The sequence below is a fragment of the Hibiscus syriacus genome, unplaced genomic scaffold (genome assembly GCF_006381635.1).
Source record: "Hibiscus syriacus cultivar Baekdansim isolate YM2019G1 unplaced genomic scaffold, ASM638163v2 tig00112501_pilon, whole genome shotgun sequence".
NCBI classification, from domain to species: Eukaryota; Viridiplantae; Streptophyta; class Magnoliopsida; order Malvales; family Malvaceae; genus Hibiscus; species Hibiscus syriacus.
In genome coordinates, this window is record NW_024063348.1 from 477,496 (window position 1) to 502,267 (window position 24,772).

At 31.5% G+C, this 24,772-nt stretch overlaps 2 protein-coding genes and 1 pseudogene across 3 annotated transcripts; 1 reads left to right on the forward strand and 2 right to left on the reverse strand.

Annotated features, from left to right (window-relative positions):
* The first annotated feature begins 759 nt into the window (after window positions 1-759).
* Window positions 760-4,577, forward strand: LOC120180794 (probable pectate lyase 13). The gene is made up of 3 exons (XM_039186089.1): window positions 760-921; window positions 1,058-2,161; window positions 4,263-4,577. Exons 1-3 carry the CDS (start codon window positions 791-793, stop codon window positions 4,513-4,515), a joined length of 1,488 nt encoding a protein of 495 aa, XP_039042020.1. The 5' UTR covers window positions 760-790; the 3' UTR covers window positions 4,516-4,577.
* Window positions 4,578-10,599: 6,022 nt separating this feature from the next.
* LOC120180739 lies at window positions 10,600-12,510 on the reverse strand (annotated as a pseudogene).
* A 3,625-nt stretch (window positions 12,511-16,135) lies between these two features.
* Window positions 16,136-20,038, reverse strand: LOC120180734. 2 transcript variants are annotated; one of them, XM_039186026.1, is made up of 2 exons: window positions 19,915-20,038; window positions 16,136-19,281 (listed from the first exon to the last, which is right to left on the reverse strand). In XM_039186026.1, exon 2 carries the CDS (start codon window positions 19,213-19,215, stop codon window positions 16,276-16,278), a length of 2,940 nt encoding a protein of 979 aa, XP_039041957.1. In that variant the 5' UTR covers window positions 19,216-19,281; window positions 19,915-20,038; the 3' UTR covers window positions 16,136-16,275. The 2 variants fall into 2 exon arrangements, with proteins under 2 accessions (XP_039041957.1, XP_039041956.1); XM_039186025.1 differs by lacking the exon at window positions 19,915-20,038 and adding an exon at window positions 19,621-19,677.
* Between the last annotated feature and the right edge of the window lie 4,734 nt (window positions 20,039-24,772).

The window sequence follows — 24,772 nt, forward strand, 5'->3', positions numbered from 1 at the left end:
ATCATGCAAAAATATATTATATAAAAAATTATCAACTCAAATTTTTCGTATGACATTTAAGTTATCAAGTGATGATTTAGACTGCAGATTACATAAACATTTAGCCATTTACAGTACATTGAAACATAGGTTTTGACTTGAAATTGTGCCAATACCAAAATATTAAACAATGTACAAAAAAAGAGTACGGCGGCCGCAATTACTGCTAGTTGTAGGCGGCTTTGCTAACCGGGTAAAATACTTACAAATACATGCTGTAAAGAACCCCAATCCTCTAACAAAGGCACCTTTGATTTCTATGCAACAAAAAGGGTTTTCTTTTCTCTATTATTATTGCTTTGGATAAGCCCCCAGTTTTCCTCTCCATAAATTACCCTATATTTGCTTATTTATTTCATGTTTTATAGAATAATTATACAGCAATCTAAGAATATGAGCAAACTCAGAGAGTCTGCAAAAGTTGGGGGGAAAACAGAGACACAGACAAGGTTTCAATATAAACGCAGTTTTCTTCAAATTTTTGATTAGATAAGCCTTTTGAAAAGAAAGAAGATAAAAAAAATGTTTTTTTGTTATTATTTGGGTTTAATTATTCTTTGTCATCATCATGAATTCATGACATTTTCTTTTGGGATTGCTTATTTTATAAATCACTTCTGGTTATCCAATGTTTAATATTTTTCAGCTTTTGAAGAAGAAGAAGAAAAGGAAAAACATTTAATTGTTCAAAGAAGGGACACTTTGTTTTATTATTACAAAAAGGAAGAAAGGTTTCCGTTGTTGTCCAAGGATGCTTCCTTTCACCTGCATTTTCTTAATATGTATTTTGGGTTCTTTGTCTTCATTTGCTAGAGCTGCTTTCAATCTTAGCCTCCCTCACCAACATCCTGACCCTGAATCTGTTGTTCATGATGTTCAAAGGTAGGCCTCTTTGATCCCAACATTTATGGGCTTTTTCTGTTGTTCAATTTTTCTCCCCTGTTTCCCGAAAATTTTGCAGAATTCCAGGAAAGTTTACATGCATTTTTACTCAGAACCTCTCCTTTAATCATTGTAGGAGATTAAATGTGTCGATATCAAGAAGACAAGCCCTCTCCGTAACCCAAAAAGATCAATGTCTAACGGGAAACCCCATCGACGATTGCTGGCGGTGCGACCCCAACTGGTACAACACCCGTCAACGCTTAGCCGACTGCTCCATCGGCTTCGGACTAGGAACCCTCGGCGGAAAAGGCGGCCGAATATACAACGTCGTGGATTCCTCCGATCACGACGTTGCTAACCCCAAACCGGGCACACTCCGATACGCCGTCATCCAAGATGAACCCCTCTGGATCATCTTCTCGACCAACATGGTCATCAAGCTCAAACACGAGCTCATCTTCAACTCATACAAGACCGTTGACGGCCGCGGCACGACCGTTCACATAACCGGAAACGGGTGCATAACGTTGCAGTATGTTCAACATGTTATCATACACAACATCCACGTTCACCATTGTAAGCCTTCGGGAAACACCGACATTGCATCTTCGCCGACGCATGTGGGACGGAGAGGAAAATCAGACGGTGATGGAATCTCCATTTTTGGTTCCCAGAAAATCTGGATCGATCATTGCGCCCTGAGTTACTGCACCGACGGCCTTATCGATGCCATCATGGGCTCAACCGGAATCACCATAAGCAACAGCTATTTTTCTCACCATAACGAAGTCATGCTTTTAGGCCATAATGACAGGTATTTGGCTGATTCGGGAATGCAGGTGACGATAGCGTTTAACCACTTCGGAGAGGCATTGGTGCAAAGAATGCCGAGGTGCCGGCTAGGGTACATACATGTCGTCAACAATGATTTTACTGCTTGGGAAATGTACGCCATCGGCGGCAGCGCTAACCCCACCATCAACAGCCAAGGGAATAGGTATACTGCACCGGTGGACCACAATGCTAAAGAGGTGACAAAGAGAGTGGATACAGATGAGAGAGAATGGGCAGATTGGAATTGGAGAACCGACGGGGACTTGATGGTTAACGGAGCGTATTTTGTGCCGTCCGGCGCCGGCGTAAGTACTCAATATGCTAAAGCTTCGAGCGTCCAACCTAGATCGGCAGCCTACATCGAACAGCTCACTTTCAATGCCGGCGTTTTCGGCGAGCCTAGGTATATCACTTCCAAATCCCAATATTACCCTTTCTTTCTTGCTTTCTAGATCAATAACTGAATTACCTGTCCTCGTCTTGGTATAATTCTAAGGATAGGGCTTAAAGTTTTGCTAAAATTTCATAACAACCCTTGTGCTCACGCACGGAATAACTAATCAAGTTAATTACTATTTTTATATATATAAAAGGAGTTAGTGAATAAAATATAGTAATTGCATTTATAGATTTTTTTAGTAAAATGATATATGATTTGATGTAGTATTTCATCAATCAATAAGGTTGTTATATGTTGTATTCAATGATATCATTTTACTTTCTCAACCTTACACCAACAATTGGATTAGAGTTGAGATGTCGAGTTAACATATGTATCAATTTTTTTTATTAATATGGGATAAATATAATGTAATATTTGTTTAAAGATAATTTTCAATTATTTGACATTAAATGTCAACATCTCTAACATTTATGGTGCTCTTACCCAAAACTTCAAGAAATAATAAAATTTTTTCTACCAAAATTGTTTGGTTAGTCCATAGAACTAAATTTAGATACTAATTTATAAAATTACCAAATTTAAGTATTAATATATATATATATATATTGCGTGTTTTGAGTTTAAAGAAATAAATAAGCGTTTAATGATATTTTTAAATTTATTAAATATAATATTCTTATTGATTTATTAAATTATAATATTTAATATAGCACTATTATAAAATATATATTAATGAAATTTATTAGCAGGTGACGTCAAGCATTGACAAAGGTGGTGTATGCAAAAACAAAAGTATAATTAGGGTATTAATTTTGATTGAATTCAGAATAAAAAATATTATATCTAAAAAAATAGATCATAGCTAAATAATTCCTAATCAATCCCTATAAATATGCATATATCTACCAATCGAATCTTACATTAATTAACTTCTAAAAAAGTGCTTTTGAAACATTTTTTTAAACAAAATCCCATAATTAGTAACTTTCTTCCCTCATCTTTAAGACATCTTTTGCCGAAATATGTCTTAGTCCTTGTAATTTAATAAAATTTGAGAAATAAATCTTGTACTAAAAAATAAATACCAATATTTTATTTTTGTTTCAAAATTTTTAACTCAATTGTTGACGGCGTTGTTTTTTTATACAATTTTTGATTGAAAATATTAATGTCAACAACTAGTGAGGGAATAAAAAAATATTTTGTTAAGTGTAGGGACTGCATCATAAACTTCAACTAAATATAAAGATGGGTAGTCATATTTTGTCATTTTTTTAATAAATTCAAGTAATTATGAGAATCTGTTTAAAGGCCAGCCTTATAAGGTTATAACAGTTCATTTTGTCCTAATTCATGTGCCTTTGCATGGGGCGGGTCCTCCCTTTTTTAAAGATAAATCTATGGAACACTACCTTCTTTTTAAGGGTGTATCCATCCACCCCTTAGATTCCTACTTTTTATTTCACAGTTGGAATCTACTTTAATGTCTGAATATGTATAAAATCTAAAATATTATCTACGATATAAGTTTTTTTTATTAGAAAAAATAGTTTAACAATAATTTAAATTTTATAAATTTAACTATCATCCTCTGATTTCAGAAATAGAAAACCGGGAGGGTAGAATAGAGAGCAGAGATGAATCGAGTGAGGATTACTCTTTTAAAATTTTTACATTTTCATGTTTTTTTATTAATAATTTCTTTTTGCTTCTAAAATTTTATTAATTGGTATCTTTAAAATATTAAAATTTGGTACGTAGAATAGGATCTAACTAGAGATGGAGTAAAGTGGGAAGGGGGTTAGCTTTATTTCTGACCTATTTTAGGGCATATGAGTGAATTTAGATTCCCTTTGATCTGCTTTCCAACTGTACATGAACGTATGACGATAACATAGAGGAGAAGAGGCTTCCTTCTCACTTATTTCTCAATTTGCAGGGCCCCTCCTTTCCCTTTCCCTTTCCCTTTCCCTTTCCCTTTTTTCTCTCATGCATCTGACCCTTTTTCTTTTTGGCTGCTTAGATTCACACACATTATATTAATATAAGAATCTTTCGAGTTTTGGTGTGTGACTGACTATTTGTATGCTGGGTGTTACAGGGAAGAGACTGGGAGCTTTACTTATCCTGGATCCGCCACCGGCTACAGCAGCACCGGCACCAACAGTGGCGGTGCAGGGCCCACTGATGATGGTAACTTCTTTGGAATGATATTCGGGAGCGCCGCGCCACCGCCACCAACCCCACCACCATTGACATCAATGGCTTCAACATTTTTGTCTCTTTTAATTATTTTCGTTTTGTTTTCTATCACCCACCATGATGCTCAACCTCCATTATTATTGTTGTTATAGAAATTTATAAAGGAAAAGGAATCAAAATTATAGTTATAAGAAATGGATGATTTCTTTGATTAGCCTAGTTCCAATCTAACACAAAAACAAATAACAAATGTTAAATTGGGGTCACCTTCTCACATATTCGGTCAATCTATTTAATTAAAACAATTTTCAAGATTAAACAAAATAATAAATATATTATCTCCATTCCACTAAATTTCTTATTTATTGACTTTTAACGATGAGAATTTTTAGTTTTGATTTTTTATTATTTAAAATATATATTTTTAAAAAAATCAATGTAATAATTTTAAATATATATTTTATAAAAATTAATTATTTACTTGTTTAATCACTCGTATCCGATATGTTTATCGACTATTACATATTGAATTTTGTAAAATTCCATTATGGGGAAACCCTTCCAATCCAGTCTGCTTTATTCGTAAGCACCAAGATTCAAACTCTTGACCTTACTCAGAAAATCTAATGTCTCATCCCACAACATCAACTTATTATTGGTAATTATTTAAAATATATAAAAATAGTTGTGATTAAAAATTATAAATTTTGACCATAAAAAATTAATAAATGATAAATTTAAATAATTATTAATACTAAGCATTTTATTTGAAGGTATAGATAGTTTTAAATACAAAATTAAGAGGTTGAAATCTCAAATATCATTATTGGTGAGAAAAATAATTAGAAACCGATGTTTTTATCAGTTTTCTATTAAAAAAAACTTTCGGTGATAAATGTTATGTTAAACTAAACAAAAAAAAATCTAATTCTTCATTAAATTGATTTATCTGATAACATGATTTGATATTTGTTTTTCATAAAAGAAATGGCTAAAGTCTTGAGAGGATGATGAAAATGATGTGGTTGGTTGAGGTGGAATGCTAAATTCCACGTCCAATTCAGTGCATTTGGGTTGTTCTTTGCACTTTCCTTTGAAACAAGCCTTTTCCTTTTCTCCATTGGCTTTTATCTTTGGATAACAACAATATGCATTTTTAATAATCGATGGATGTATCATCACGAACTAACTTATTTCGGTGATATAAGAATTGTTGTCGTTCTTTGAGGTATCGGATTTAAACATAAAAAATACTAAGAGTATAAATGTTTAATATCAAATAAATATAAATTATCGTTCAACATATATTACTTTATACTAAGCTCAAAATAATAAATTATTAATAATAATAATGGGATGTCTCGTGTTTGAAGATTTTAACAATCTAATCTTTTTCATCAAATGGCTAAAATTTATAATATTTTTTATTTTAAAATTCAATTATTTAGTTAATAAATTTTTATTTTTTAATAATTTGTTGTGATTACAAGATAGTGTATATTTAGAATTTTTTTTACCAATTGATAATACACATCCTACAAACATAACTGCTTGAAGTTAAGATTTTTTGGGAGAACAACGTCTATTTTATAACTTAGACCAATGCTATTTATTTTTTTACTGAACAAATTGAATAAATTAAATAACTTCGATTAATTTTACTCAACTTCATATATATATATATATATACACAGACAAATTGAAATCACTTAATATTTAATGTACCCAATAGCCATATTCTCAACCCATAATCAATAATGGGGATGACTCTGGACCGTTCATGAATTTCCTGGGAAATCACATACAGTCTAAAGTTTATAAAACAATTTTTTAATTTATAATTTGTAAAGTTAATTATAAAAACAAATTTTATGAAAAATCATAATTTTAATTTTGTATATAGTTAAATATAAATGTAAGTAGTAATTACAAAAACTTAAATATTAAAATCATAAATGTTATTGAATTCTTTCTTTTAAATATATTATTTAATTCTAAATACTAAACTTTCACTATATTTTTTTACAAAATATAAATCCTAATACCAAATATTAAATCCTAAATATTAAATATATTAAATCATAGATGTTTTTTTATTAAGCTATGGTGATTACAAAGTAATATATGTTTTAAATACTCTCAATCATTTGACAATAAAACACCCGATCATTATTGTAATCGTTGGTGCTCGAACCAATCAAACCAATTAAATCATAGATTTTAAATACTAAATTTTAATATCAAATCTATAGAAATTCAAAATAATTGAATCAATTAAACCAATTAAATATTACATATATGAATCAGATAAATTGAATATTATCACATGTCATAATTCTATTTAAGAATGTTTCATATTTTAATAAAATTTAGGGTAAAATACATATTTAGTCACTAAACTACCACTTTTATTTCGTTTGATCATCCAACTATTATTTTTTTCAAATTCATACATAAAGTTATATTTTTTATTAATCGATATTAAAAAATTAACAGTGATGTTGACATATCACAATATGATAATCTCATGTTATCATTGAAAAAAATAAAAAATGTCATGTCAACATTTCTGTTTACATTTTAATGACGGATGACCAAAACGTAACATTAGGTATGATTTTGAAATAAATTAGTTAAGTAAGCAAAATTGAATTATAGCAATAATTGAGTGACTAAATACATAGTTTATCCTAAAATTTAATACTTATATAAACCAATTTAATATTTTGGCATGGATGGGTAAATATTTGGGCTCAAAACCCATCCTATTAACGGCAATGGCTCGGCCTCAGAGCTACTGGGACCTGGTTTCGTCAAATTTTCCCATGAAGAAAATATATAATTTTTTTTGAAAGAATATAATTTAACTTAAATAACATTATATCCTGACACGAAATGATAAAAAATAAATAAAACATAGTAATAAATAATATAATAAATAAATATATGAATATCATAAAATGTATATGTTATAAAATATCTTGAATATAATGTTTTTTTCCTCTGATTTCAGCTTTGCTTAACATATCCAATTTATATCTAATGAATAACATCATTTAATTTATTTAAAAATAAAAATCAATTTTAATATAAATGATACATAAATTTTAATTTATTTTTCTAAATGATTAAAATATTAGAAAGAATAAGGTGGTGTTTGTTTTTACTGTGTAAGGTCTGCAAAGCTCTTATGTCTGCGCCGCGCAGACATTGGGTTTCGCAGACCGTTTGTTTTTTAGAAGACAGAAACTCTTTTAACGTCTGCGCGAGGTCTTCTTGGTGCAGACATGATTTTATGTCTTTAAAGGTCTTCAAACCTCTTCAAAGAAATTAAAATTATTTAAATCTATTTTAAAATATTGATTGATTTATTTTAAAATATGGATTGATTTATTTTAAAATATAAAAAAAATTATTTTAAAATATGGATTGATTTATTTTAAAATATGGATTGATTTATTTTAAAATATAGATTGATTTATTTTAAATATTTTATTATTGTAGTTGTATGAATTATTTAAATTTCAGTATTGTAAAACTAAAATTATTTAAATTTAAGTATTGCAAAACTCTTTTAAGTTTAAAAAATCAGTTTATTTATATTTCAGTTTATTTTAGCAGTCTGCAGACGTTAAAAAACAAACAGTCTTCTTCTTGCAGACTGCAAACTTTTAGTTCACTTCTTCTACTGTAGATGCCTGCAGATATTGTCCGCAGACTGCAGACCTTTTAGCTCTGCAAAAACAAACACCACCTAAGATATCCGAATCTTGAATCAGTTTAACTCATGAACATCGGCTCTCTCCTGCATGTGGATGTCGTCTCCAATTAGCCCTTGTTCCCTAAATGTTTGGAAGCTTGCTTTCTTAAGTCTTGTTTGATCCCTTTAGCTCTGTCGTAATGAGATCATCTTTAAACACAGACTTGGACCAATTATTTGAGACGACATTGCTGCGTATTAGTTCTTGGTGTAAATTTAGATGGCCTGACTCATTTAAATCAGTCTATGATATATTGTTTTGCCCGTCGTCAGCTCGTGTTATTCAGGTTAGAAAAAACCAAATCTTGGAAAGTATGTGGATAGGGCCTCCTCTTGGCAGCCTCACGTTCAATGTGGACGGTGCCATTAGAGGGAGTTATGGTCCGGCTGGTATCGGGGGCATTCTCAAAGACCACAATGGTATTGTACTTGCTAAATTTTCGAGATCCGCTGGTCATTCGGCTCCCTCGGGTGCTGAACTTCAAGCAGTTCTGGAAGATTGTCACCGTTTTCTAGAGTCTTCATGGTTTCCATCATTTCGTCTGATTATAGAATCATATAGCAGTCTTGTGATTTCGTGGATTAATACTCCTCATAATGCCCCTTCTTGTTTTAGTGTTGATTGCAGGTATTGTTTCCAGCTTTTACCTAAGTTCTCATGGAGAATTCAGACTGTCCCGAGGTGTGTTAATAATGAAGCAAACACCTTAGCCAAGGCTGGCATTCGTCTTTCACCGCAGGTAAATTTGTAATCCAGTGCGGGAAAAAGCTCTGTTGTGAGTATTTCTTGGTAATCTTGGAAGTATCGTTTCTGTAGAGTTATCAAATGCAAACTACTTGGTACCGCATACTCTTGTTTGTCTTTAGCCCATACCTGGTTGGCTGGTTATGTTTGTACATTGGTGATTTGGTTTGTCTTGTTATAGATTCTGCCCCTTTGTGTATGGATGTTTACACGGGTGTGACGTCATTTGCTTGTTGTAATTAGCAACCTTTGTGACGTGAAGATTCATGGTGGGGTTATGACATAGGTGGTTTAGGGTGTGAAGATGGTGTTGTTGCTACACTGTACAGAGTATTTGGATTAGTAGTGTGTTTGATCCATAATCAGGACTTGATATTTAGCATTCTCTTTTTATATATAAAAAAAATTAACTCATGAACAAAATTACTTGACGTTCTCGAAAGATTTATCAAAATCCATATGCAACATGTGATCGCAGACAGGATATATACTTGGGCATATGCGAATTTGTTTATACAAAGTTATTTATGCTTAGAATTCAATTTAGAATATATTCAAAAGCTATTCACAAACTTTCAATTTAAAAATATTATTAATTATTGATTTGATAATTATAAAAATATAAAATATTTTTATATTAACAATTTTAATAACATGACTCTTTATCTTTACAAAAAAATTATCATAAATAATTAGAAAAATTATAAAATTAAACAAAATCAAATTACTTTTAAATTGAAGTTAATCACGAGACGAGCAATGAGATAGTATGGCCTGAATTGTGGGGATATTTTGCTTTTTTTCCTCGTGGGAAAACTGTCTGCCCTTAAATCATGCCCATGAGCTTTGTATTGTTTTTCTTATCGACATGAGCTTGGTATGCAGGGGATGTATTGAGCTCCCATGGGGAGCAATTATGTTAATATATATATATATATATATATATACCCATTATTTTTTTATAAAAAATTATTAAATTTAATTTGATATATTAAGGTGAGGAGAGAAAAAAAAAGGAAATTTGCATACTCATTCCTAAAAAAATTTAAAATTTTGAACCTCTAATTTGAATTTATAGATCTACAACTGTTAGTACGTTCACTTGAGTAATTACTCGATACATACATACTATTAGAAAATGCTTACCATGTATGTTCAGCTTTTATTATTGTATTATTTATTGAATTGGAAAATTCAAATATCATATAGTAGTTTTTATCATTAATAAATATATTGTTAAATAAAAATTAATTTCATTAATTAAATGGATTAATATGATAAAAATAAATAAATGTATTATATAATTACTATATTTGATATTAAATAATAATTAATAAATCATCAAGTGTTGAACATCATATTTTTAATGGGAAAAAATAATTTAAATCTTGAAGAAAATATTATTAAGAAAGACAATTGTAGACCTACATAAATCATAAAAAAGGCGCATAAATAATAATAAAACTATGGATATCTAAGTTAAATAGTTAACTTGTATTATAAAGATGACAATAATTTCCTTGCAAACTTTCATTTTTCTTATTTAAAACCATGTAAATGACATGAATCGAGTCCTTCATGTAGGGTTGTTACATTATAATAAACAACATAAACTATATAGTGAAAATTACAAGGAAAATCTCCTTCAGACCATATAAATTATAATCCAGCGAGACTATCTACCCTATTTTCCCGTCCCTATACATATCATGTGTGTTAGAGCATATCAATTGAGATAACCCTACCCTGTCTTGGCCTCCTCCGGTCCAAGACCATTTCCGGCACCCTTTTTCTCCGGATGATCGATGCCATTAACGGCTGCCTTTGCCTCCTGTAATTGACTTTCGTTTCCGGCAGTCGGTAACTCCATCTGGGCTGCTTTCACATCCTCTCTAAACTTCTCATATATGTCACTCTTATAAAATTTTCTTGTCCTAAGAGCCAAAAGGAATGACACTACAGTGCCAAACAATGTGGCTGCTGTCATAATAATGAATGACAATCTGAAACATTCAACCCCATGGCAATCAAGGTCTTCACCAGCTTTCCTCAAAATCCCCAAAGCTTCTATTTGCTTCTTGGCTTCTCTATCATACAAATTCCCGGTCACTTTCACGTTGAGAATATATGACCCGATCGGACTTGCCACCGACCCGAAATTGTACAATGTCGAATAGTATTTGAGGCCGAAAATTTCAGATATGATAGCAAAAAGTAGGGGCCATTGAGCCCCGAAACAAAACCCGATGATCACCGATGCAACATAAAGGCCTCCGGGGACATCGAAAGCTATCAAAAGGTGACCAACACAAGAGATGAGCATGATTATGGTGAGCATTATTGGCCTAGGAAACTTGTACTTTGTCAACAAAACTTCCGAGGCAAAACCTGCTACAACTCTGCCAAGATAATTCCATATGCTCACAAGGGATACAAATGTGCTTATGCTTGTTTTAGGGTACCCTAGGGAGGCCCCAATTTGTCCCAAATTGTCAATGGCTGTTAAGGTACTCCCTACCCCACAAATTGTTGCTAAGAAAAGAATGAGCATGTCTAGACTGAAAAGTGCCTGCAAAATTGTGTAGTCTTCACCTCTGTTTGGTGCCTTGAAGGCTGTTTTCCAGCAGGAGACATGGGCTCCATCTTTGTTGCTCGACTCGTTTCGGATAAAACCGATGAATCAGAAGCATCGGAACTTGGTTTCTCAGTGACAATTTTCAAGGGTGAAGGGTCATTCAAGGCCTTATTCTTGGCCTCCCAAAGCTTGTATTCTTCTATAATCACAACACCAAGTGGCAAAAAGAGCAAGAAAACAACCATGGCGGCACTGCCGCCATATTCAGGCCTTGTGAAGGCAAATTTTTTCTCAAAGATGATGATAATCATCAAGAAAGCAGCAAGGCCAAGAGAAATGTAAAGAAATTTATAGAAAGCTTTGAGCTCGTTAGACTGGTGAGCTACCTTCAGTACCCGAATCGTAGCAACGAAACAGAGCGAAATGAGTGCCGGAAGCCAACCTATAAGCAAGATCAAGGCCTTCGAATCGTCTCCATAAAAAGCTTTGTACAATTGAGTGATGATCGCGCCGCTGAGTCCAACATAACCTTTAAGGATCCCCCAACACGACGCCTCGGCTCTTCGGGAAGTTCTTGACGCATGTCACGAGAGATCCGGTGTTGGCGAACGATTGAGAATTGGCACCTATGCAAATGTACAAACACATGTGCCACACTTGAGGCCTAGCGATCCGTTTGGTCACGGCCAACCACATCATGAAGTAGCCGAAGAAGTTGAGGACCGCCCCGACGGTTAGCACGAACCACGGCGGCGTCACTTCGGCTATCAGGCCGGAAAGGACGCCGACGTTGGCACCTAGATCCTTGAAGAAACTGAGTAAATTGAGGGTTGTTTGATCGTATCCTAAGGATACTTTGATCTCAGTGGAGTAGAGGCTGAACATGTAGGTCGCACCAGCGGCGGACATGATCAACAATGACCCGAAAAAGATCAGCCATGGCCCTTTGAGGATCTGAAAAGCAAAGCTTTTCATGTTTGGCATGGCAGCGCCAGCACCAGCACCGCCGTAACCTGGCCCTGCAACCACCATTTTTGGCGAGCTTTCCTTTTGCTGGTTTGCTTCAAATAACAGTATTTGAACAAGTTTGGTGTTTTAAGAGCATGGGGAACTTATTGCTCTCATTATATAGACAAGGATGGAATCAGATAAAGGATTGAGATTATCAATCTCTTTGGAAATTTTGGATAAGCTATCCATTAGAATTTTCAATAAAAAATGGAAGATATATTAATCATCGCCTACGATTTGTAGAAAGAAAATATAATTAAATTCTAGTTTTTTAAAACAAAAATTACTAAAAAATATTTATTTGATATCTTCCGTCAGGTAATCCCAAAAGTAAGGGTTTGAACCTAAGTAGTCTTCTTTTAAAAAAAAAAGGAAGCTAAATCTGAAAATATATGAAAATAATTCACATTTTATATTATAAAATAATTATTTATTTTATTTTTCTTCTTATCTATATTATATATTAAATTCTAACGGATTTTGTATCATAAATCTAATAGCGACTCAATAATAATACATATTATTATTTTCGGATTTTTATATAATAATAATTTTTAAATTAAAGATTTAAAAATATTACTTTTATATATTAATGAATTTATATAAATTTAGTAAAAGGTATTATTATAAGAGTGTTAATTACTAATTAATTTAAATAACGTTTAATTATAATTTACACTCTTCCATTGTAACACATGTTTATTTCTTCGTACTTTCATTATTATTATTTTCTTTTTATTTTGTACTTTTATAAATAAATAAAATTTTATATTAAAATTAAAATAAATTTTAGATTGATTGCTATTTGAGGTAGGTCCGATTAATATTCTTTGGAGTTTTTCTTTCGTATGAAAGTGGGTTGGGACAAGATATTATATTTCTTAAGTAAAATTTGATATTTGAATCTTGACGATTGTAAATAAAAAAACCTGAATTAAGAGAGTGGTATATAATAAGTAGGGATGACCACGAGACCCGACTCAAAAGGTTCCCATGATATTTTTTTCTTTTATTTTTACTTTTATGGATATATAAAATTTTATATTAAAAATATATCCGATTAATATTTTTTGAAAATTTTCTTTCGTATCCAAGTTTAAATTGATAACTCAGTTTATATTCGTATCCAAGTTTCCCATGGTATTGAAAGCAACGCTACAATAAATATTATTCTTTTTAATCTCATTATGTTTTTTTAAAAGTTTAACAACATTGCGTGAACTCAATTTCAGCATCTTTATTTACAGAACCATAGCTTCCTTTGCATGGGGAAGTTAAATAAATCGGCTTATATAACAAATTTGTTCCTCTCGAATAAGAAAATAAATAAGCTTATAAGTAAAATTTTATTTAAAAAATCATGATTAAAAATTAATAAAGTTAAAAAAGATGTATCAGTTGAATTATTATTTAAACTTCTATAATTAAATTTGAAGGACTTATTTGATAATATTTTTTCACCGACAGATTAGGGTGTTCATTGTTAAGTTTTAATTGAATTAATTAATCAAATTGAAATTTAGTTCGGTTAATAGGTCATTTGTTAGATGTTAGATCAATTAACAGTTAAGAAAATTTTCAAAGTTTAGACTGATTAAATTTAGTTCGATTAATCGATCGGTTTATGATTACATCTGATAAATCGAACTAGATTTTGATTCGATTGTTTAATTAAGTTAAAATCTAACAATGAACACCCTTATCCATCAGTGCAAAATCATTATAAAAAATTCATTAAAATTTAGTTCAAGATTTGGGTCTTAGTATTTAATGATTTAGGGAATTGAGATGACGAAAGGATGATGGTAGATGAGTAGGTGATTAAGGGGGTGATCGTTCAATGACGAAGGCATCGACTAGCGATGATAACATAGGTTTGAAATTGGAGATTTTAAGGGTTTAATTTTTTTATTCGAAAATTTACCTAAATATTAGATTTTTTTAAAAAACAACTTCAAATATTTCCAAATTAATATTTCAAAAATTTTATAAACATATCACATGTTGTATTTTGACTGACTGACGGAATTCTTTTAATAATGATGGCGGACCAGACGATTAAAATAAGAAAAAAAATATTATATACCTATCTTAAAAATATTAAGAATGATAACTTTCAGATTTAAATTTTAAATTATTTTTTATAGAAACTTATATATGTCATGATGGTCAATTAAATAAAATCCCATATTTAAATTATTCAAAGATTTGAATTAAGCTTGTGCACATGATTCTGAAATTAAACATTGATCCTCACTAAAACAACTTCTCAAATTGCAAGAATGAGATGTGTAGGTTAGTAGTGGAGTGAGGCATCACTTTCATTTTGGGTCAAAAGTAATGCATCCTTATTCTTCTCATATCCTATTTTTATATCCTAATGGTAAATGCCATTGCCTCAATGCCATCTTTTCTTTACCCAAATTAATCAAAAACGCACCATTGTTGAATATTCTATTAAAGTTTATTTTGGTTTAATCATCCATATCTGATTTACTTATCAATTATTTTGGATCGGATTTTACAATGACTTATTAAATTTATTAAATATTTTTGTCCTCTTACATCTTTTGAATTTTCCTACATGTGAACACTTCAATCTCTACTTCTTTTTCATGATTTATTTTTGCCACCACAAATGTTGAGATATGTTCATTACACACTGAAACAAACCTTATCATATAATTTTTATTCAAAGAATTTTTGTCCGTCATGATTATTAAAATTTCGGTCAATCTTTCTAAGTTTCGTTACTCGCTACGGATTCCCTAACAACCAGTTATAAAAACTAATCCTTTAATTTAAGGCTCAATTTATGGAAAAAAATCAATAACCAATAGCATAAATATTGGACAAAATATGTCAACCAAATCAAACAAGTTCAACTTATTATAACAGTTGTAAAAAAATAGAACATAAATAAAATAAATGTTAGGTATGATTTTGAAAAAAAAATAGATATCAAAATGGAACAAAAGTAAAAGTTTAGGTACTAAACTTGCAGTTCACCCAAATATATTAGCAAGCAATCTTAAGGTCAATGTGTTCACACGTGGTCTACTGAAGTTGTAGGTTGCACACTCATATAAGTAGATTTCGGAATCCTTGTTTGTATGGAATGGATGTCAATAGAACTGGAAGGTTGCGGTGTAAATTTAAAATTATTTTCGTTTTGTGGTTTATTGTAAGTATAAAATTTAAAATACTTTTTAATATGTGAGATTAAAATTATTTGCATTTCATCATTTATATAAAATTTGAGATTCATTTAAATATAGTTATATTCGTCTTATGACTTATTTTATATAATGTATTTATAAATATTAGTTAAATAAATATAAATACCTTTTTATGAAAACAAAGTAAGAATTTCAAGGGTCGAAAAATAAAAAGATTTAAAGATTAAAATGATTTTCTTAAAGTTATAGGATAAAAAATAATAAGGTTATTATTTAATATATTGTGAGCAGAAAAAAATAATTTTATAAGAGATATTTAGATGATAACAAGTGTCTTATTGTAAAAGGACTCTGTTATGCGGGACACGGTATCGATATCGAAGCAGTTTATTCATAGCTTTTGCATTGAACGTAAGTCTAAATTGAAGATTTTCTTGACTTCGGTCTATAAATTGTTGATCAAATTATGATATAAGGCAATTGATAAATGGGAAGGAGTTACATTCAAAACTGTGGGGCATCTCATTCAAAGTTAAAATTGTGTAAAATATTTCTATGATTTGTTTGTTTACAGGAAAGGAATTTTATTAGTAAACTTTCTATATTCTTACTGTGAATTTTGCTAACATGAAATGTAGAACTCTATGGTGAAGTATGAGTTTGAACATTTGCTTGAAGCCGGGTGAGTTTGCTCAGAGTTTCACGTGCAGATACCGTTTCCGGATGATCCTCGCCACAGATCGAGTTTCGAATGAAAATGGCTTTCCGGATTAGGTCGTCTCCAATGTCGAATTGTCCCCCTCTCAGCATTAACTTGGCCCTGGTTTCTAGCACGTTTGCTCTTGATAATGCCAACTCCTGCCAGAGACTCGGATTCAATTGTGCATTCGTTCGTATAGGCCGCCAACAAAGTGATTTGTCCAACCATTTCTCGACTGGGGCAACGAATGCCTGGTCTGCTGCCTCCAAAGCATCGGTGCATAGTCGAAGGAGTTCCAGAGCGGCACTGCACCGGGAGAATACCATGAATGTCTGGATAGCAAGAGGCAAAATCACTTCTTTGACAACATATAACAGTTCAGACACCCTGAGCTCAACAACCGTTGGATCATTATCAAATCCAAATAACAAGAAACATACTGCCCATATATGTTCTGAATGGTGAGATAACGACGCACGACCAGCTACAGCTTGAACCACTGCATGCGAAACTCCGGTACCTCCTCTCTTCCGAGCATAAATCCTGACGAGTTCGTTGAAATGGATATAACCTTCCTTCGTACTACTTCTGGCAATATTAAATCTTAACAACATGGATGATGCCTCGGACTCGAACCGCTTGGAGTAATACGAAGAAAAACCGCAAGTCAAGGAATGGAATAGTTTTCGCCAAAACCGGGCACCTTTATGTTTCTCAGGTATCTTGTGAGCAGCTAGGGCTAACAGGGAAACCGGAACTGCAGCAGGGGCAAACCAACCACAAACCTGGGCCATTCTCGTTGCTAAGCTCCTCGGCCCGTCCGCATGATCAAATATCGAAAAACATACCTCGAAGAGTTGCAGCAGGAAAATGTTTTTCCTCAATGAATGAGCCTCCCTACCACTCCATGAAAAGTCTATTGACGGCATCCTGTTGATGGTATCCAGTAGCCGGCTTGGATTTATAGGGAGCTCAGATAAGATTGCGCCTACAATCGCTAGGCCCAAAGTTAGCCTTCCAACTTTCTCTTCAATGACCCTAAGTACATCAATCTCTGCAATGGGGTAATCTTTTATACTTCCCTGCATTAACGACATCGCCTCTACTCCCGACAAGTACGAGAGTTTCAAAGGTTCTAAATTCATCACACGGGGAAGGCGAGTTGATATTAGAATGTGAGTCTCTCCCCCGAAACGAGGAAGAAGATCCATTACAAGCTTCCGATCCCACCAATCCTTTTCACTCTCCAAATTATCAATCACCACCAGAAAAGGTATGTTTCTCATTAGCACTTTCCGGACTCGAGAAATGGCTGCCTCTTCTTGCTCTTCGAAGCTTTTCAACCGCCTTTTGTCTATGCAGTTTTCAACCCCGATATCGACATCCAAAAACGACCAGAGGTTTAGATAATTCTGCCTGATGTAGCAGCTTTCCCCACCTATCCATAGAACCATCTTGTACCTCTGGTGATATCTATAGGCAAACTCCAGAAGAAGCTCGGTTTTCCCTATTCCGGAGTCCCCTGTTACACAGGCAATGCCCTTTCCGTATACAAATTTCGCTGATCTCTTTCTTCGTGCATTCCGTCCACCTCTGTGTCTTTGACAGTGCTGCCTGTTGGTGCTTTGCATCTCGATCTCCTTTTCCGACTCCTTCCAGGTGACCGGTTCTTTACCCTTCTGGCTACCCCTGCGCCTTTCGTCTAATGAACTGCCCTTACTCCACCCGATTGTCAAATTCTTCCTCTTCGATCTAGCCTTGAGCTCAAAATAATCTCTTTCGGATTCTCCAGAAATATCGCCAAATAGTAAAAATTCTAGCTCGGACAGTTCTTTCTTCCTGCCAACGAAGTTTTCGTTTCGAGGAAACGGGAACTCCTCTTTGTCTACCTTTTCTCTCCAATTTGTCAATCGATCTACGACACTTCGCCTTCCTAACCGCATTGCCAACAGCATCACAGCTCGTAATATAGAGTCTCTCCAATAACCATCTTGAGCTTCCAGTTTCCATTCATTGGCTCGAACAAGGCCATGAACGGCTTCCTTCCATTCCTTCTCCAATCCTCCATACGAACCCCATAACTCGCCTCCCTTTTTTTCCCATAGTTCTCCCCTTTTCTCGACGATATCCCGGACAAGACAATCACCCGGATTCAGATCAAAATATATGGGGACCAAGTTTTTCTTGCTCGAAAAAAATCTAAGCTCCTCGATAGTATACGGATTCCTGAACGACTTCCTAGTTAGAATTACAACTCCAAAGGAAGAAACATCCATTGCCCTCTCCATATGTCTCTGCTTACCGGAGTTCCTATATCTTGCTCTATCGGATACAAAGCAACTCATCCCTTGTACTTCCAATTCAGCATGGAGCCAATTCGCAAACCTCGATAAGGAAGGCTTTCGACCATGCATACCAATATAAACATCGTAACTTCTCTGCCAGCGAGATGATAACGATCTCGGAACAGGGGAAAACAACATATCTTGGCTTCTTATCTGCTTTCTGTGCTTCTCTATAGTGCCAGAATAGCCATAGTCCTGCTCATAGCCATAACTGGATGACAGGTGATCGGAATGCAGGAAATCACTCGAAACATCAGCAGCCGCTGGTAATGACATATCCGAAACCGGAAATCCAATGTTGGCAAGGCCTTCGGGATCCGGAATTCCAGAATTCGAATTTGTAGGATCGGCATTTAAGTTAGTACTACCACATTGAAAATCAATCCTTGTCGACTCAGACAACTGACATGTCGATGATCTCGGAGTAAAAAAAGGTGATTGATTCGCAGAAAAGAATGCTGACGACATTGAGGACATAGTTCTAGACATCGTTGTCGGTAGCGACCCGAACCGACCGCTGTCTTCTCCGAGATCCATATTTATGACACCTCCGGTATCAATTAGCTAAATCCCATAAATGCAATCTATGTATGAGAAGCCAATCTGAGATCAAAAGGAATGAAATTTATCATCAACAAAACATAGAAGCATCATTCAAAGACATTATAATTTATTCGAAACCGAGTTTTTTATCCGCATTAGTGACGTTTTAGTCTCAGACACCAAACTCATACATTTTCAAAGAAAAACTCAGAAAATTAAACTTCAAATCTTTGAGAAACTAAGAATATGAAAAACATGCAACATCACATTAACAGATATGTCCGAATTCCAGCATAAACACATTCATGTTATTCAGCTCTTCATTTTCCACGGATTTTCCGAACATACTCGAGGGCATTACAGATCTAAAGAAACAATTTTCAGATCTGAGGAACTTACTTGGCTTCAAATTTTGTCTGCCAAATCAATCAGAAACGAATTCAGCTTCACAATACTGCAAAACATTGCAAATGATTAGCCAAAAACATATAAAAAAATATCATTTTCATGGCGAAATTGACAGCTATTTTGGTGTTTGACAATGAAACAGACAAAAGTTCACTGTCAAATCTTAAATCAAAGCAATGGAATTAGTTTAATCATTAAATCTTAGATTTGATTAAAAAAACATTATCAGAAACAGATTAAACAAAACAAAGATTTTAAACAATGTTGCCAAATATCAAAGATTACCTTAATATGAAAACAGAAAGAACCCAAGATCGACAATGGCATCCAAAAACCAAAAGCCTCAAACTTGTTCAGAAAACACACACTTCTGTTGCTTGTTCCTCTCTCTCTTGGTCGTATTTTTTTAAACAAACATAACAATGTCTATAAAAAACAATATGTTATCTTTCTCTGTCTTTGTCTATGGTTTTTTTGGCCAGCATAAAAGAAGAAACAGCGTTGAAGAAGGGGGAAGATGGGAACCAAAAAGACGGTCTGACGAGGTATGGGTTGATAGACTCCACTTCACTGCACTTCCTCTTTTATAACCGTAAAAAAAAAGTTATTTTTTAACTGACAAAACAAAATCCACTGTTATTATCTTCGCTTCTTGGATTCACGTTTCTACTCTTCTTTTTCCCGTCTACTGCTGCTGTTCCTGCTGGGAGGTACAGATAAATAATTAGATAAACTACAAGTTTAGTATATAAATTATTACTTCTATTCTGTTTTAGTACCTAAACTTTATTTTTTCCAAAATTATATCTAACATTTATTTTATGTTTCAATTTGGTATCCTACCTTAAATACTTAACGATGATATTGATATTCACCCTAAGATAATATCACGTCATCACTGAAAAATTTAAAAATATCATATTCAAATTTTTGTTAATTTTTTAACATAACAAAAGTTTAGAAAATTTAGATACTAAAACAGAATAAAAGTAATAGTTTAGGTATAAAATGTATAATTTATCCTAAATAATTAGACAAAAGCTTTGTCTAGGGTAAACTACATGTTCAGTACCTAAACTATTAGTTTTATTTCATTTAAGTATCTAAACTTTATTTGTTTCAAAGTCATACTCGACTTTTACTTTTTGTTTCATTTTAATATTTGGCCGTTAAAAACTTAACAGAATTGTTGTACATGACTTTTTTATGAGTAAATTATATTATTCATCACTAAATTATCATTTGAGTATTTAAACTTTCATTGTTTCAAAATCATACTCGACGTTTACTTTTTGTTTCATTTTAGTACTCAGCCTTTAAAAACTTAACGGAATTGTTGCACATGATTTTTTTATAAGTAAATTACATTATTCATCACTTAATTATCTTTTCACTCCTATTTTGGTTACTAAAGTTTAAAAATTTTCAATTTAACTACTCAACTTTCAAATTGCTCATGTTTTAATCACTTTAATTTATTTTATTAATAATTTTTATGACATTACATTTATTATTATTATTTTATTAATATATAATTAAAATAACAAAATAAATTTGAAAGTTAGAGTGATTAAATCATCAGTAATTTGAAAGCTAAGTAATTAAATTTAAAAAATAGGTTAAACCTCAATTACCAAAATAGGAGTGAGAAGATAGTTGAGTGGTGAATGATATAATTTACCCATAAAAAATGTCATGTTGTAACAGTTTGATTAAGTTTTTAACGAGTTACAGAATGAGACAAAAAATAAACGTTAGATATTATTTTGAAACAAATGAAAGTTTAGGTATTAAAATGAAATAAAATTAATAATATAGGTACTAAAAGTGTAGTTTACCCTTAAATTTATAAGTATATTTAATATATTTATCTTATTTTTATAGTACTCAGACAAATAATTACAACTTATAGAGGTAGTGAATTATTACAAGTAGAAAAAAAGTTATAAATAAAATTCATAATCTATGTGCTGTCAACTGTTTAAGGTTACTAGAAGCAAACATAGTGCATTGCTTTTCAAAGTCCAAGAAAGTGTTGTTGGTTTTACTCTTTTTAAGAAGATTATATATGCAAATTTTTCATTCTTAATAATTCATTCAATCATTGTTTCTTTTAATTAGTAATAGCAAAGTTTTTTCTCTCTTAGATTTCTCTTATTGATAAGTTGTTCATTTCTTTTTCATTTTGTCTTTGTTGATCAACGACGATACTAATTTTAATATCGATTATCGATCGTTGATACTTTTTATTATCATTTTATTTTCTGTTATTTTTTATTTTCAATAAGTTTGTTTGTATAGCACATTTTTCTCTATCTTTATGTCACGTTTTCCTCTGCCTTTTGGTACGTTTTTTTGTCGTTGTTTTCATTTATCGTTTTCTAAGAATTGATTAGACATCGTTACGACTGATCAAGATGACGTTTATCAGTTATATTGTTGATTTTGCTTGCTTTGGACCCTCAGATTGGATTTGAATACCAGTTATGCTTTCATGGATAATTTTTCATGTCATTTGAGTCTGATTTGCGGTTTGTCGGTGGTCTTTTAGTAGTTTGATCCCATTTTGTGGTTAGTTTGCCGATGTGATCATCTCTGTTTGCATCTATTTTTGTTCGAGTTTTATTGGTTAGATTTTAATTTTTCCTTGTATAGTCCTTATGTGATTTTAGGTTGCTAGTTTTATTTCAATGATTATAGGAAATTATCCTAACTATGTGTTTAATTAAAGATTATGATTGTAAATCTGTGTAATTTAAGATATTTTATATTTTGAATAAAATTAGTAATTTCTTTATAAAAAATCATCGTTTCTTTTCTTTTTAAGAATAATGATTCAATTCTAATTGTCTATTTTATTTTTAATCCAGTATAAATTAATAAGTTTAAATTGAATTTCAAACTTTTAATATGAAATAGAATTCAATCTCAAACATCTTATTGGTAATTGAAACTTAAACAGCTGTAAAAGTGAAATAAAAGTGTAATAAATGACGAGTTGAAGTTGATGTTTAGAGAGATTTGTGAGAATTTACAGAGCAAAAGTAATGGCGTCACGTGACACAAAAATGAAGAAAAAGGGAATGCCACTCAGAATTTAACAGAACGCCACACCATCTTTATTCTGCAATAATTAAGAAACTTTACCCAATATTATATATATATTGTTGAATGCTACTTGCACATTGAATGCAATTTTGGGAAAAAAAAATACATCTAATATAATATAATATTTTTGAGAGAAGAACAAATAATTTAGGTGAATAATAAAAACTAATAATGATTTTTTTACTATAAAAGATCAAAATTGTTAATTTATATCTGGTTAGGAACAAACTGATGAACTATATAAATTTTAAGGATTAAAAATATTACTATATTATGCTACAATAGACATTCGTTTAAATTTTAACGACAAAATGATTTATTTGTGAAAATATTTTAATTGAATGACTTGTTTGTAATTTTTTTAAAATAATATATTTATCGTCGAACTCATAATTAAATGATATTGGGTGTAGTACTGCAGTTTACTTAAAAAATATTTTTTATACTTTTCTTTTTGTAATATATAAACTATAATTATGTCAAAAATAAACAAAATGAATTATTACTCGTAAAAGAGGAGATTAATAATTTTTAAAAAAAATAAAATACAATATGATATAAAAGTTATTTGAAAACAATATAATGATTAAAATCTATATAACACATTAGTTAAGCGTGTGATTGTTCTGTTGAATTGTGTTGAATCCAACATTAACACGTTGCATCTTTTTCCGCCATTTAGGTTTGAGATTTTTTTAATGAGACACGTGTTAATATCCGTTTTTATATAATTTCATCATTTTAATTATACTAGTTTCCTTTTAAAAGAATAAGTCAAATTATTCAAGAAAATATTTTAAATATGATTATAACTTTAAAAATGTATGAATATAACATAAATATAATATCATATTTTCTCAAGTGTGACCATGGATGCACTAAATTGTTTTAGAATAGTATGAAAATAAATAAAATATAATTAATATTAATATATTAAAATTTATATAATATAAATTATTAATATGTTAAAATTTTCTAAAATATAAAATAATTTAAATATAATTATAATGTACAAAAATAAATAAATATGATATTAATATATGATTTTTATAATAATTTAAAAAATGTCATTAATAGCATAAATCAAGAGACATAAGTAGTTAAATAATTGTTTTTAATTTTTTATATTTTAAGTTTGAATACCACTATAATAATACGAATATTTAATATTAAATGATTTAAAAATTTATGAATAATATTATATTCACTAGAAACTAATAAAAAAATATAGTTGGTGCACTGCCTTAAGAAATAATAATGGTCCCATCGACCGAAGGACTGTTTGGTTGACTTAAAATGATTAGATTGAATTGGCTTTATTTTATTTTTGAAAATCATAATAAGTCCAAAATACTACTTTGGTAGTACTTGGCTGTAATCACATGCTTCCATGTGAACAAAACATTAATGGAGGGCTCTGATTTCTTTGCAACCATAGTCTATCAATGGCTGGGTCTTGTCTCATAATATAAAAAGGATATAGAAAAATGTTTTTTTTTTCTAAAACAATTTTGTTGAGAAAATAAACTTGAAATTAGATTTTAATTGTAACCATTCAATATTTTTTTAATTATGAAAATTGAATTTATTATAGTCGTTAAAAATTAGAAATTGATATCAAAGATTCAAATAGCGGGACGAAAACGTAATAGCATCAACTATTTTATTGTAGCGTCGTCATTGTTCGAAACCGAAATCCAAAAAAATAACAGTAGGTAGTGGATTCATGCAAAAATCGATTGGTCGCGTCCACAATCTAACTGGTAACGGTAAATAACGTCGATAACGGGATGCTATTACTGTTATCTACTGTTATTATGAAATAAAAATAAAAAAATTAAAAAAACTGAATCAAAGGAATATATTCCTTTTGAGAAGCTGCTTGGTTGGTTGATAATAACCTTGCTACACACCTTTGCGTCAGCGGAGCTTATCCGCTGGTATTAAACAATCACGACGGTCGACGAGCTTTCATTTGAGAAGGTAAAATTAAAAAAGTAAAAAAAAATCCTTACTCCTTGTATTTAATTTTGTA

Bases quoted from the DNA above. Each gene is read 5' to 3' on its own strand.
- LOC120180794 (XM_039186089.1), top strand. From the start codon at position 791: ATGCTTCCTTTCACCTGCATTTTCTTAATATGTATTTTGGGTTCTTTG. The intron at 922-1,057 runs GTAGGCCTCTTT...TAATCATTGTAG, and splicing joins GTTGTTCATGATGTTCAAAG to GAGATTAAATGTGTCGATAT. The intron at 2,162-4,262 runs GTATATCACTTC...TGGGTGTTACAG, and splicing joins GGCGTTTTCGGCGAGCCTAG to GGAAGAGACTGGGAGCTTTA.
- LOC120180734 (XM_039186026.1), bottom strand. From the start codon at position 19,215: ATGGATCTCGGAGAAGACAGCGGTCGGTTCGGGTCGCTACCGACAACG.